Genomic DNA, 12,911 nt, shown 5'->3' with positions numbered 1-12,911 from the left:
TTCTGCACATGAAACACAAGCTAACTTGGACCAAGGCCAAACCGATATTTGAGAACATTACAATGTGTCTTGTCTGTACGTTAAGCATCATTGTGTTTCTGTATTGTACTGCATTGACTTCGTGTCCCATGCAATGTTGACCACTGCCATCATAAATGTTAATACCCTTAATGGCTAAAAAACAGATTAATTTCACATTCAATTTGCTAGCAGTGTTGGTCAAGTCACATAAAAATAATTGCCCTTTTCCAATTTTTTATTGGAAAGGTAATGGCATTGCTTGACTAATAACTGAACAGTAGTAGGCACTTCAGTTTGCAATAGCTTGTGTTCCTCTGTAGCCTTAAAAGCTTAAAAGGCATGTCTGAAGAGATTATCACATCATTACTTATTTTATTTATTTATTTTTACTATTTTAACTCTAAACCACATGATGTTAAGCAAAATGTAAACAAAATAATATGGACATGTTTCTGTAAGGACCCCCACCTCCCAGAGGACATCAGACTGGAAAACTCTTCATCCTCTAAACACGTATTACAAACATATTTGGATAACCGTGCATTCACAAGGATCAAGGCCTGATTTTTTTTTTTTTTAGATGTAGCTCCTTTGCTAAATGTTGTTTAATTTTTCAACAGTTTTAAATTTTTAAATTAATGTAATCATTGTAATTATTTGTATTGCTATTATATATATATATATATATATATATATATATATATATATATATATATATATATATATTACTGTTATAATCATCATTATTATTTTATCATCATTATTATTTTGCTAATGTATTGCATCAATCAAGTCAAGAAAAGGCTAAATGTATTGGATATGATTCCCTTTATGTCTTTTTTGTGTCAACCCTCTTCAATATATTCATACAAGACAATGCTACTAAAAATGAATATAACAATATGTTATTGCATAATATCAGATTTGCATTGTATGCTATTCCATTTTAAAGACAGCATTCAAGGTTACTAATTTAGGAAATAACATATTTGCCTTTTATTCCTGATGTAAAACCTTAATCTTTAGTGCTACTCTGTTGCATTAACATTTAAAAATGAGTGATTTGTCCCTGCATAATACATCATATCCCTCAAAATTGGTCGGTCACCTTAGAAATGCACATCAGTATTATTTGTCATACACACCGTTTGCAGTAAATGAGAGCAAAATCGTGAGAAACACGATGCACAGAGCCTGTGCGATTTATTGTGTGCAGTAGCCTATTATTTGCTGTAAATTATGCGGAGTATTCTGTCAAATCTAAACGAAAGAAAGGAGGAATCTTGCAACTGTTCAGTGGAATGAAGCCGGTTGTTGGCATCCGTGACATCCTGGCTCTACTGTATAATAAAGAATCAATAGATCAGTCCTCAGAGAGGAATGATCCGCCGTGGGACAATGTAAAGCTGCACTTCAGAAATACCACGCAAAAACACCAGCGAAAAGGCCAATTTATCAGTATTTGGAAAACAACGACATAATTAGTCAATAGAGATACTTTTGTGACCGACCATTATGCAAATGTTATAATCTAATTGTTCTGGGGCCAGCTTCAAATGAATAATACATACAGTATATTGTAGTCAGAGAGGCTAAAACCAATATTCACAGAGAAGAATGATCTCATTAGGAGGATAATTTACGGTGTTGTGTTTTATGCTGGCATTCTCTTATCACAGACAAAATAAATAGACAATAGTCATAAATTCATCTAAATGTAAGCAGCACTTGGGGGCCGGTGAATAAGTTTTAACCACAATATTGACATTATTACGCGCTAGTTGCCATTTACGTCAAAGGTTCTTTCGTCTTACAGGTCTGGTTTGGTCTCCAACAACTCCAGAAGGAAGTATGTGGCTCCTTAATCGCTAAATGCTCCACTCTTTTTTAAAAACAGTATTCCTAGTCTGCTTCTTCTACAACTACTACTACTACTACTACTACTAATTGTTTTGTTATCGTTACTACAGTCAACTTTTGTCGACATCTCGGATTAAGGCAGTCGAACGAGCAGTTCAAAATACGGTTTGAATTTTGTATGTGGCTGACGAAGCGAACTCGCCACATGTCTTTCAAATAAAATGGAGGAGCTGCTACCTGGATTCTTCCATTTAGTTGTAATAGTTTCAGTGAAAACTTTGCCTTTGTTTATATTTCACACTACGTAATGAGGGGCTCAAAATTGTGTGCCGGACTATAGTGTAAATCAATTGATTATAAACGGAGTAAATAAGTCATTTTGTCGGGGCTTGAAGGCATCGTTAATGAGGACCATGGTTAGTGTACTACACACAGCAAGTGGGAGGGCATGTATTTTTTCTCTAAATATCCTCTGGCACTAACCCAGCTCCCTTAAAATAATGATTGGACTATGACCATGTTTATAGAGTGGCCATGAGAGAAGGCAATTCACTATCCATAGACTACCCATTAGTTATGATTAATAAATAAATAAAAGGCCAATGCTACTGATTCATGCTCATTAAGAGTCAAGTCCCAGCTACTGTATAACTGTGAGATGAACAGCACTCATCACAGCGCTGTTAGAGGCTATTATTGTCCTTGGGTGTCGTGGTAAATATGTGTCACTGGGTTTGCTCTTGAGTTAATGCTCACGTCCTAGCAATGCTTTATTTTCTGCTGCAGCAGCGGGGAGATAATGTCAACTTTAGTACTTCAATGTCACACTGAGTCTGTAACGGCAAGCATGTCATGTTTTAAAATATGCTTCTTTTTCTTTGGTTCTTCAGGTGACACACTGGTGCGCTGTCCTTTATAATACTCTTCCTAGGATGATGTACAAGAGGGAAAATGCGTCAGTGCAGTTTAACGGTTGAGATGGGGCCTGTGAGAGCAAAGACAAAGCCCTGACACGCTCCTCCCAGTGCATCACTTCTGACATGGATGAGACATGGCGCGGTTGCACAATTGTCACCAGGCAACACAAATCCTCCTCACACTAATGGTTTTGCCAAAAGACAAATGTTCAAACGTTCGTAAATGTGCTCAACTGCAGAAGCAGAGCGATGCAGCAAGCAAATGACTGCATATGAGTAGATTACATGTTAAGGGCAAAGAGGATGACTTTTCTTTTATGTATCGATCACATTTTTGACCGAAGACAGAATCGTAGAGACTTAAAAGTATACACTGCCTTCATGGTAAGGAATGTTTCCAAGCGCACAGACACACAATATTTGTTGTGTCTGTTCCCCGCCTACTGAAACGACTGGTAAAACAGATGGCACAAGCCTGAGGAAGTGTACATAAGTTCTGTTCCAAGTGTAGAGAGGAAGAGGAAGAGAAACAGTAAATTAAAAGTCTTATTTCAAAGCCTCTTGCTGCAAAAAAAATGAACAAATAGCCAATTGCGTTGCCTGCAAGCAAGATACGTGTAGCAGGTTAAACATGTTGATGGCGAAGGACAATGTGGTGCATTTGATCTTAAATCAGGCGTCAGACTGAACACGATATCCAATTACATTACACATTAAAGGCTGTAGAGTGTGATGATAACATAGCCTGCGAGGTGTCTAATAACTTTGAGAGAAGACAGCAATGTGAAATCAGAATCATGCAAATGAAAAAGGTCTCATAGACTTTGAAAGAGTCTTGTACTGTCAGTGAATACCCAATTTGCAGAAGTGATGGTTGACTGTATATGATAATATATATGATAATGGCATGTTTTAGGTTTCCGTGTTTTTTTTTGATGAGTCAACAGAAGGGTTACGTGTCAGCAGAGAGGGAGAGACGGAAAGGAGCGAAAATAAACGTTACATAATGCAAAAGGCCCCGTCCTTCAGCTCAATAACAAGGTGCTACGCTACATTACCCCCTAAACCTCCAACCAACTGCCGCCAATTCTCGTGGGAACCCGACACATTTGTGATACATTTATTTCAATACGGGACTTGCCAGATAAAATACCCAGCAGGATTTTGATATGCAGCCTGAAATACACCAACTGTGGTCACTTCAGCTTCATCACAGACATAGTGAACCAACATCATCTCGACTCCTAAAGCAGGGTGACCAGAGAGGGGCTATCATCTGCTTCCGAAAGTTGAAATGGCAATGGGAGTTTAACTTCGAAGAAATGTACTTTGCAATCAGGATTGGGTTTGGTGATCGAGTATATTTAGAGGAATCTGGCTGTGATTGTTAAAGGGTCTCACATGCTGTGAGACTACATCCAGAGCCGAAAAATACAAACAAACATGAAGCTGTGACATACCAACATACCAACTAAGCTGATGTTTTTATGATTCATGCTGTAAGTGACAGCATGAAAGGCGTGGTTACGGTCAGGGAATATCATGCTCATGTTTAATAAACTCTAAGATTAAGGTACGCCAATGATAAGGTAACTAACAGACTTGCGGTAAAGTACCATCCAGATTTACAAGCACTACTGCCTCACTATATATATATATATATATATATATATATATATATATATATATATATATATATATATATATATATATATATATATATATATATATATATACACACACATGTATATATATACATATATATGTATATATGCATGTATATATATATATATATATATATATATATATATATATATATATATATATATATACATGCATATATGCATGTATATATATATATATATACACACACATGTATATATATACATATATATGTATATATGCATGTATATATATATATATATATATATATATATATATATATATATATATATATATATATATATATATATATATATATATACATGCATATATGCATATATATATGTATATATATATATATATATAGCAGATTTACGATTAAGTGTCAAGTCGGCTACATAATAAAGACTTTATCGCTGTAACGGTATATCGTTTATTTGTGTTGAGCCATTCGGAGTCAGCAAAACCAGCTAAAACACAACATTGACATATGGTTATCGAATACGTTTGTTACAGCGAACAAGTTGGCTTTTTACACATGCAGAATCAGCAAACATGGAGCAAGGTAGCGTTGAGGGACAGGAAACCATGTCTTGAATACAATGGAATCCAGGCACTGCAAACACATAAGATGTATGAAACAAGTGTGGAGTGGCATAACCGTGAGATAAACAAGCTGGACCCCTTTGCTGGGCCTTACTGCATATGTTCAAACTCTCTGTAGGATACTGATGAACTCAGTACGGAGAATCTGAGGATTTTAGAGGAAGGCACACCGAGACATGCCCTCCCCTGTCTTCAAAGGGGAATAAGTGCAAGAACCCCAGAGAGAGCCTGCTTTCAACAGTTCTCATCCCCCGTGCCTGGAGGACACCGAGATCAACATCTGTGTTGATTGGGTCGAGCCGAGCTCCAGCCATAAAACACCGCTCCTGTGACCATGTTTTTGAAGTCAGCCACTGACCCCTTTTATTGTCTTTTCCTCCGGGAGTGACAATTCAATCAAAGGATTCACTGGTGTCTCCGTCCCCCAGATTCACAAAGCCCCTCATGGCAGCACTACTGAGACGAGTCCATGAAATCCCCTCCTGTAGGATTCATGAAGGATTTAAGTTCTAAGACAGTGTTTGCAAGCGTGCGGCATCAATGCAGGGAGAGCTGCATGCCGACAGCCATTAGCACCAGCAGATTTTTTTAAAGAAATGAACTGGAGATATTTACAGAGAGTGAATTATGGCTGTCCCACTTTATCTCAAATGCACAGCGAACAGCAGATCCGTGTGTCCCCAGACAGCCCTGACATTCAGACGTCCTTGTAAGTATGATACACAAAATAAGAATATGATCCAAGGCTATTTCTCAATCTTTCCACTTTAACTGTCACCACAAAAGAGGCTGTCTTGCCCCATAACACAATAAAGGTTTGACTCTTTTTTTTTTTTGCTGTGAGAAAGTGTTTGCTTGAACTACGCACGATTGGAGAAATGCCATTTTTGCTGGGTTTTCTTTGGACAACCCTGAATAACAGTCTTCCGCTGTCCAGTCCCACGAGGCCTGCGGCTGAACGGATAAACCGCTGCCTCCTGCTCGTCTCTGGGTGTTGCAAGCCAAGGCCATCTTCCCTTCCCACATTCCCTAAAGGCCTTGAAGATGCAGTGATTACATCTCCCTGACCGAGCCACTGCAGGGAATGGCCATCAGAGGCACTTTCTTTTTTAATTTCTTGCCAGTAGTGTATTGTATTACCCTATTTGTTTTCTGTTTTTTAATCCTCTATGGCTTTTCTCACTACATATCATCCTTTATAGAATGTTTTTTTTTCACAGGTTATTGCAGCCCTTGCTATCACTCAAGAAGGCAGAATACATTCAAATCCCATCTCCTGTTTGCAGGGCAAAGCTGATCTAATTCCCCTTTCTATCAATATATAATCCATGATAATGAGCTGTGCCAAATTCCTTAGATGAATATGCAAGGTCTTCTTTCTGCAGGTATTGTAAATAAAATAAAGCCAACATTAATCAAAGAGAAAATGAATTGCCTTCTGGAGATTATATGACTTGGCCCACAGCAACCGTGTAGAGTTTATATTATATCTATTGTATTTAAGGCGTGTGTTACCAAGGGACAGTGACAGATCAAAGGTGAGAGAAACCAATCAGAGAGGATATCAGAAATATGCTGGGAATCGCCAACGGGCACCCCGTAGACCCAATAAAACTAAATATGACATTAATAGGACATTAACCTACTTTGAATTTAATAGCTTAGCATAGCTCACCCTTGTCTTTCAGGTTGAAACAGTCCTCTATACAGATACACTATTAGTTTTTGCTAGTGTTTTAGTTATTGGTATAGAATTGGTGAGAAGCAAATGTAAAATAAAAGAATGGTCAGAATGAATCCCCAATATAGGTAAAACTCCAGAAACACATGTATTATAATACAACTGGTTAGTGGTTTTCATTCTACCATGTCTTTCAAAGTGCATACCTCCAATTTATAATACAGGCACAAGCCCAAGCCAATAATACCTTGATGAGATCTTCAAACAGTTTTCATGGACTGAGTAGAACTCCTCACGACGAATAAAGAGAAGTACTTGTAAAATCGGTGCAGTGTGGCTTTAAACAAATACATAATAGCATTTGCTCCTCTGAACACTCCTAGAAAGTCTGTCATTGGAAAACAATCTGGCACACTTCACAATCATAACAGAAAAAAATGAAGCATTGAATAAGAGAAGCACAAGATATTAAAAGATGAACGGATATGCGTGGCTATGCGTAAAACCTGCAGCAATACAAATATCTCAAGGGGAAAGATGCAACAGACGTGGGCACAAAACCTACTTTTGCTGTTGAAAGCAAATCCATCCCTCCATCTCTTTTCTACATCTATTGACTCATAGCTAAGGCCTAGGTATGGACATATTTACCCTTAGGTGTATATTATTAAAGTTGTGAAATAATTGCTTTATTTTGGTGAGGAAAACATATTGTACATTTAAAATGTAAATATGAATGGACCCTGTGCCAACTTCACTGAGACAGATGGAAATGAAAAAAACTGGAAAGGGAAGAGATACGGGACAAGATAAGGAGTCTGAGAGAAAAATAATGAGAAGAGGTGTGAGAGATTAGAGAGGAAGAGGAGGCACTACCCACTGTGCCCATAGGATTAGCATTGTGTCCCTGTGCTCTTCGGCACAAACAAAACCTCCCGTAATCCAGTTTAAACAATGTAATTACCACAGAGATAGTATATATGTTTTTTTGTGATTACAGTAGTGGAACCTCTGGGTTAAATTTAGCATAATAAATATGCAATGCAATAACACAGCATTAGCGTATAGATGTATGATTGCATAACACACATTTTGCTTATGTTTACATACTGTTTGTTATTGAGTTTGCATAATCTTTGATTTTTATAATAGAAATGTGTCTCAAAAATGAGATCAAGGATGAACTCTTCGAGCAAGCTCAGTTTTGGGCCCTCTGTATTTCTCAAACCTTTGTGTACAGCCTTGGCCACAGAGTTGTGATGCATTATCTAAAGACAACAAGCCTCCACTCTATTGCATTCTTACATTAAAGAGCAAACAGCTGTGAACATTTTAACAGCTGGTTACGGTCATTCTATAGTTGTTGACATAAGCAGTGAGTCTTCCATCTTTTTCTGCACCAAGCATTGCCTACCTAATATATGAACTCTAGCGAAAAGGCATTAATAATTTTTGTGCAATGTGGTCAATGTATGCACAGATGTCACTACCAGAAGTATGAGGTCCTAATTATAGCCAATAACTCACACTGATGAGGAACCTTGAGTGAATGTTAATAATTTGGTTTTGAAGTCCTTTTTTGTCTGTGATAGACTGTGTGACAGTGACAGTCTCATTGGGATTTACAAAGGCTAATCCAGCTCATAACAACGTGAAATTACTGCTCTGTTCACCCATTAAAGAAAATCTATGTCCCAGATGTGTGTAAATAATACCCAAGAGCACGGCTGCATCAGCCTATTCTGATGTGAAGGACAAGTGAAGGTTTACATGACTGCAGTCGGACCTGCCAAGAAGATTTCTCGCATCATAATACATCACTTACACTTGTTCGCTGAATAATACAGCACTCCCAATAAAATCCTATTTTCAACCACACTTACAATCTTTTGCTGAGCGTTTTTTTTTGTTGTTGCTTTCCTGCCCTTGGAAGTAGTAGATGCAAAAGAGTCCGAAATCAGACAGGACAAAACACCATGGCAACATGCACTTAGTACCAAAATGCCAGTTTTGTTCCCAATTACTGGATGAAGAGCTGGAGTTTATACGTGTGAGCCCAGCAGTCAGCGTGGTGTTATATCGTAGACATGGCGGCCGTCCTGCTTTTAACCAAATTTGAAACTGCCGATGGAGATGGTGAACTGAAGCCAGACTGCAGAAATTAAATGTGAAATGCATCATGAATATTGCCAGCATTGTTATTTGTGCCTGAGCTAGTGAGACACAACTATTACATAAGCACCATTCACTTGTAAAATATATAAACAAACTTAAATGTCAAATCAAATTGTGGTCAATATTTCATCAGTGCTGTCTCACCATCATATTCACAAAACTAAACCTGCACCTGGATTGTGTAAATTATCAAAGTCTGCCACATTAAGCACACTCCATATCATCAGTACAAGTGTCAATCATATTGCGGCCAATTTAACCATAACAAAGCTTAAGTCAATAAATAAATTGTGTTAACTTATTTAGGGCTGTAACAACAAATCGATGAAATCGATAAAAATTGATTATCAAAAGAGTTGGCAACGAATTTCATTATCGATTCATTGTGTCGCGCGATTATTACGCCATTCAATAAATCGCAGAGAGTCGCGTTTCTGAGATTGGAGTGAGACACGGAGAAAAGTTTAGGTCGTGATCTTCACAATAGAACATCTTTGATGTGACGTGTCGAGTCTTGGCCAATCAGCGTTAAGACGTCTCCAGCGTCTTCATTTCCCTCAAACTTGTTTTTAATGGAAGCTAGTCAGCTTGCTATCATGTTAGCTAACGTGTTTGGGTTGTGTATTGTCGTTAAAGTTACTTTATGTTCCGTTACAGTTCAGTCTTGCTTGGAAAAAACGTAACGTGATGAAACATGCCGTCACCCCCCGGTCTGGTTCAGTTCACGCTGTCACTCGTTAACGTTTAACCGGCACACCGGCGGATCTGGCTGCAGGTTTTATTTTTTTTACTCAAAGTAGAATGAAGCAAATCACGTACTTGGCTTAGCCAACAACGTAACGTCGTGGTCATAATGATGTGAATGATAGTTTCAGGAAGAGGACGCTCTATATGTAGCGCAGCTTGATGCAGGGCTGAGATAAAGTGGAGGTGAAAGGAGCAGTGCAGCTTCCCACTCTCCCAGTACTTCATACATATTGATAAAGCAGGGCATGCTAGATGCAGCCTCTGCTCCAAGGAGATCAATTACAGTAAAAAGGGCTCACATTTGGCAGATGTAAAGCATACATGTGTATGTTTTTTGTGTTAGCCCATTTTTATTTTATTTCTGTAATTAACAGCTCAGGGATGTTCAAGGAACAACCTGTTTGTGCTTTCTGAAGATGTTTTGCACTGTCAGTTGGAAATTAATGCTTTTTTTTTTTTTTTTTATCCGATTCATCGAGTCATTGAAAAAATAATCAACCGATTAATCGATGATTAAAATAATCGTTAGTTGCAGCCCTAAACCTGTTGAACTTCCATTTTCAAACAATATCCAAGGTTGGTGATACACTGAGCGATACGATCATTTTGGCAAGGTGTGTAGCAATCAGTCTGATTGACGTAAATATCTAAGTACTGTGTTGCCACCTGTACGCAATGCTGCGTGATTGCATTCTGAGGACTCCGTGAATGGAAGAATTAGGAGGGAACGAGTGTTCGGGGACCATCTCATCCACAAGCACATTGACTTCTGTGTGAAAGAAATTCCTTTTCTTGGTCTCCGTAGTTCATCAGTAGGCTGATTTCTTGGCGAACACGAGGTGCTTTGCATTGACTGTTTAGGGTTGAATGTGGGCGTGTGGAGGGCATGATACGAGGCATGATGTACATATATTTCCTTATATTTCCTCATTTGTGCATACACAAACACATCCTATTGTCTGTTTATTAAATGAGCCCCCAGCTGGTTGTATAAGAGCGATTATCAATGAATTGTTAATGAGGGGGGTGGGTTCACACTGGAACACCACTTAAAGCATGTTCACACAAGCGCTCATACCATAAAAGTGACATTTGCTGACAAATGAGGCAATATGGCAGAATTCCATGTGACAGTTTTGCGTTAGAGAGAAATGAATGGAATGAGAGACTTACAAGTTTTGTCAGTTTCGTCTGAGTCGTCGGGGCAGTCGGGCTCGCCATCACAGAGCCACGCCTCAGGGATGCATGTGTCCTGGTCATGACAGTGAAACTCTCCGACGTCACACAAGATGGCTTCTGGGTGGCGTGCGGAGAGGGTGGAGAAAGAGACAGAGAAGATGTAGCATGAGGTGATGACAGTGAACAGGTTGATCACATGTTTCCCCAGAAACCATGTGGGTACACTTGAACATGAGTGTGAGTGGAGAGGAAGTGGCGTCACTAAAGCTCTGGTGAGGAGGCATTGATGTAAGAACAATTACCACTATTATATAATCAATGGAAGCATTAAGATGAACGACACAAGCCAATGCTTTTCAAGATTCTGCAGCTCGATAGTGTCGGTACATTTGTAAAAGTTGAAAATCAAAGAGTACTGTTTGTCCTTCTTGTCAATGGTACGTCTTTTGAAAACCGCAAATCTTTGTCAGAAGAGGAGGCCATGCTTTTTCTTCCCCACAAGATTAAAACGCCACCAGAATAGGCAGACATTGATGCTGCCCAGACAGTGATTTTGACAGGCCAGTCTCCTCGAACAAAGACATGACGTCCTTTGCGCCTTGGCAAACTATTACAAAGCAGTTTTGCAAGTTTGTTCTTATCTTTTTGCCTCCTTGGTGCTACGTTTTCATTAATGGCGGGACTGGGGGGAGTTCAGTGAAAGCCCAGTCAACTAAAAAGTCATCATAGTCTTTCAATACAGCAAGCATCCGTCAAAGTGTTGACATGTTTCCTGCCGGTAGCTGTCAGAGACTCGGCTCGATCACTCTGCAGAATGACACCAGCTTTTGCTAAAGATTTGACACCACAATGTGACACGGCGCTGCTTCTCCTTAGTGACGAGCAAAAACGGTAATTTGTTTCTTTGCTTAACCCACAGACAATCAGACGCCCCCCATACTCGCTCTCTCCATCTCCATCTTTTTTTCTCAGTGTGTTCCTAACCCATTAGTGGTGGGAGTGGAGGAAGTGGGAGATCAGGTCTACAGCATTTAAACAGCGAGTGATAATTCAACGCACCGCTGCTGTCTGCCCCAGCACCCTCCAGCAAATTCAGTACCCAGGGACAAATCGGAAAAGGTAAAACATCTCATACATTCTGCCTCTCTTATTCCCACTGATGCAATGTATCTGAAATCTTACAATTTAAATCAATGTCTCTTTTAAAAATATTCAACTCAACCTCTCTTTTTTTCTGTATTTAACAAGGGACACAGCAAAGAAAAAAGAAGAAGAAAAAAGAATGAAATGCATGGGATGTTGAGCGGGGAAAGAGGTGTCTCGAGGTCGCCCAATAACGCATGAGCGATAGGCTCGTGATCATTATTTTGCTTCTAAATAGTGGAACAGCACCAACATAATGAACGGATCTTGCCAAATATTTTTCAAAACACTGTTAACTTCATAATAGGATGGACTGTTTTCATGCTACGCCAAGATACTTGGCTGCAGACAAATATGCTTAACTTAACCATCATCAAGCAACACAATAGTTTGATCTTCATCAAAAAATGCTGGTAGTTCAACACTGGCTCTTTTCTGACAACGTAGCGTCTGTAGCACATACCAAATGAACTACATTTGAGCGTATGAATATGCAGACCAGATTATTTACATTTTCTCTCAAAAAATAGCACAGCGTCTATAAACTCATGCTGGGCTCGAGGTTGGCGGAGGCATGCTCAGCTTGCTGAAGTCTCTAAAGGGATACCTCCCGAGCCTTTAAAGCGGAATTGATTTCCATTGAAAAGCAGAGGGTCGGTGGCAGGAGGGCCATTTCCACAGCTTGCTATGGAAGCCATGAAAGAAACTGCCCCTGGACCTCGGAGCAGCCAGTTACCTATTGATGTTATACCTCCTTTCATGCCACTTCACCTTGAAAGCTAAAGGGCCAAGCATGAGGCAACCAAATGACCTCTTATGTCAATTCATCTTTTCCTGCTGCTCCTCCAACAGCCTCTCCTTGACACAGGCTGCTGTTGTCGCTGCAGCTGTAGGGGGACAACAAAAAACACAACACACAC

At 39.2% G+C, this 12,911-nt stretch overlaps 1 protein-coding gene across 1 annotated transcript in view; it reads right to left on the bottom strand.

Annotated features, from left to right (window-relative positions):
- The window catches only part of lrp1bb (low density lipoprotein receptor-related protein 1Bb), a gene marked incomplete at both ends in the record, with an annotated part of 233,942 nt that overhangs the window by 157,066 nt on the left and 63,965 nt on the right, over window positions 1-12,911 (bottom strand). Inside the window, one exon of the mRNA XM_079230683.1 lies at window positions 10,843-10,965. Within this exon, the coding sequence (XP_079086809.1) occupies window positions 10,843-10,965 (123 nt within the window). The remainder of the gene's footprint in view (window positions 1-10,842; window positions 10,966-12,911) is intronic.

This window comes from Taurulus bubalis (assembly GCF_910589615.1).
Source record: "Taurulus bubalis genome assembly, chromosome: 15".
Taxonomy (NCBI): domain Eukaryota; kingdom Metazoa; phylum Chordata; class Actinopteri; order Perciformes; family Cottidae; genus Taurulus; species Taurulus bubalis.
Note: the sequence above shows the minus strand (reverse complement) of the source record. Positions and strands in the feature narration are given on the sequence as shown.